The sequence below is a fragment of the Perkinsus marinus genome (genome assembly GCF_000006405.1).
Source record: "Perkinsus marinus ATCC 50983 genomic scaffold scf_1104296948196, whole genome shotgun sequence".
NCBI lineage: Eukaryota > Perkinsozoa > Perkinsida > Perkinsidae > Perkinsus > Perkinsus marinus.
Window position 1 is genome coordinate 1 of NW_003210265.1, and position 1,531 is coordinate 1,531.

Consider the following 1,531-nt stretch of genomic DNA (forward strand, 5'->3'; position numbering starts at 1 on the left):
TGCTGCTACTACTGATGCTCTATTGTGTTTTGCACACTCCTTTTCTGAAAACAATCATAAACATAATCAACTGCTGATTTACCACCCATGTTAATGATAGAGGTACGGGATGTGGTATCATGCGCGCGACATAAAAGCGCTCGCCCATAGCTTATCGATTGTCGGCTGTAGCATTGTGAGTTTCTTTCAAGGTAATAAGACCTCTACACGATGTCCACAGCTCGGCCCGTCGTATCAGTATACGATCTCTCTGGATCGTCATCCAGCACTACCTGTGCTCCTACCGTCTTCCAGGCCCCTCTTAGGCCCGACCTAGTGAGGTCTGTCCACTCCGCTATGGCCAAGAACAAGCGTCAGGCTCGTGGTGTTAAGTTTGAGGCTGGTTATGAGACCGCTGCTGCCTCCTGGGGTACCGGTCGTGCCGTGTCTCGTATCCCTCGTGTCCCTGGTGGTGGTACTCACCGTTCGGGTCAGGGTGCCTTCGGTAACATGTGCCGTGGTGGTGGAATGTTCGCTCCTCTTAAGACCTGGAGACGCTGGCATCGCAAGTCTAACCTGACTGAGAAGCGTCATGCCATGGCCTCTGCCATTGCCGCGTCTGCCTTGCCCCCTCTTGTCATGGCCCGTGGTCATCGCATTGGTGAGGTACCTGAGCTTCCTCTCGTCCTCTCTCAGGGTGTTGAGTCTGTTCAGAAGACTAAGGATGCCGTTGCCGTCCTTGAGGCCCTTGGTGCAGGTGCCGACCTCCAGAGGGTTAAAGATTCTAAGAAGATCCGTGCTGGTGCCGGTAAGATGCGTAATCGTCGTTACGTCATGCGTCGTGGTCCTCTTGTCGTCTATGCCGAGGATGATGGTCTTACCAAGGCCTTCCGTAACATCCCCGGTATCGAGCTCTGCCAGGTTGATCGTCTCAACCTCTTGCAGGTCGCTCCTGGTGGCACTTTCGGCAGATTCATTATCTGGACTCAGCCCGCCTTCGACCGTCTTCAGCAGCTCTTCGGTTCCTACAGGTCCGGTGCTGCTTTGAAGTCTGGTTACAGGCTTCCTAGGCCTTTGATGACCAATGCTGATGTGGCTAAGATCATCAACTCTGAGGAGGTTCAGGCTGTCTGCCGTCCTGCTCTTGCTCCTGCTCGCCGTGTTGGCCAGAAGAAGAATGCCCTTAAGAACCGCCAGATGATGGCTAAGCTCAACCCTGGTGCTCTTCATCGTGCTAAGCTGCGTGCTCAGGCCCAGCAGGAGGGTACTCAGGCTCATGCTCAGAAGGTTGCTGCTATCCGTGCCCGTGCTGAGCAGGCCAAGAAGAGCGCTAATGTCGGTAAGACCTTCTACAAGGAGCTTACTGCCGCTTATCAGCCCACCGTCGAGAGCGAGTCGGAGGATGAGGAGTAAATTGGAGTCGCAATATTCGATATCGCGTGTATCGGGATATAAGAGCGTTTGATACCGGTAGAGGATTGGAGTGTACTGTTGTGTTTGTATTATGGTTTAGTGTAGGGGAGACACTACAAGGGTAGTTAGACGTCATCGG

At 53.4% G+C, this 1,531-nt stretch overlaps 1 protein-coding gene across 1 annotated transcript; it reads left to right on the forward strand.

The window, feature by feature from the left end:
* The first annotated feature begins 189 nt into the window (after positions 1-189).
* On the forward strand, positions 190-1,456 carry Pmar_PMAR001734 (60S ribosomal subunit protein L4, putative). The gene has a single exon (XM_002778753.1). The coding sequence runs from the start codon at positions 211-213 to the stop codon at positions 1,390-1,392; it is 1,182 nt and encodes a 393-aa protein (XP_002778799.1). The 5' UTR covers positions 190-210; the 3' UTR covers positions 1,393-1,456.
* Positions 1,457-1,531: the final 75 nt, after the last annotated feature.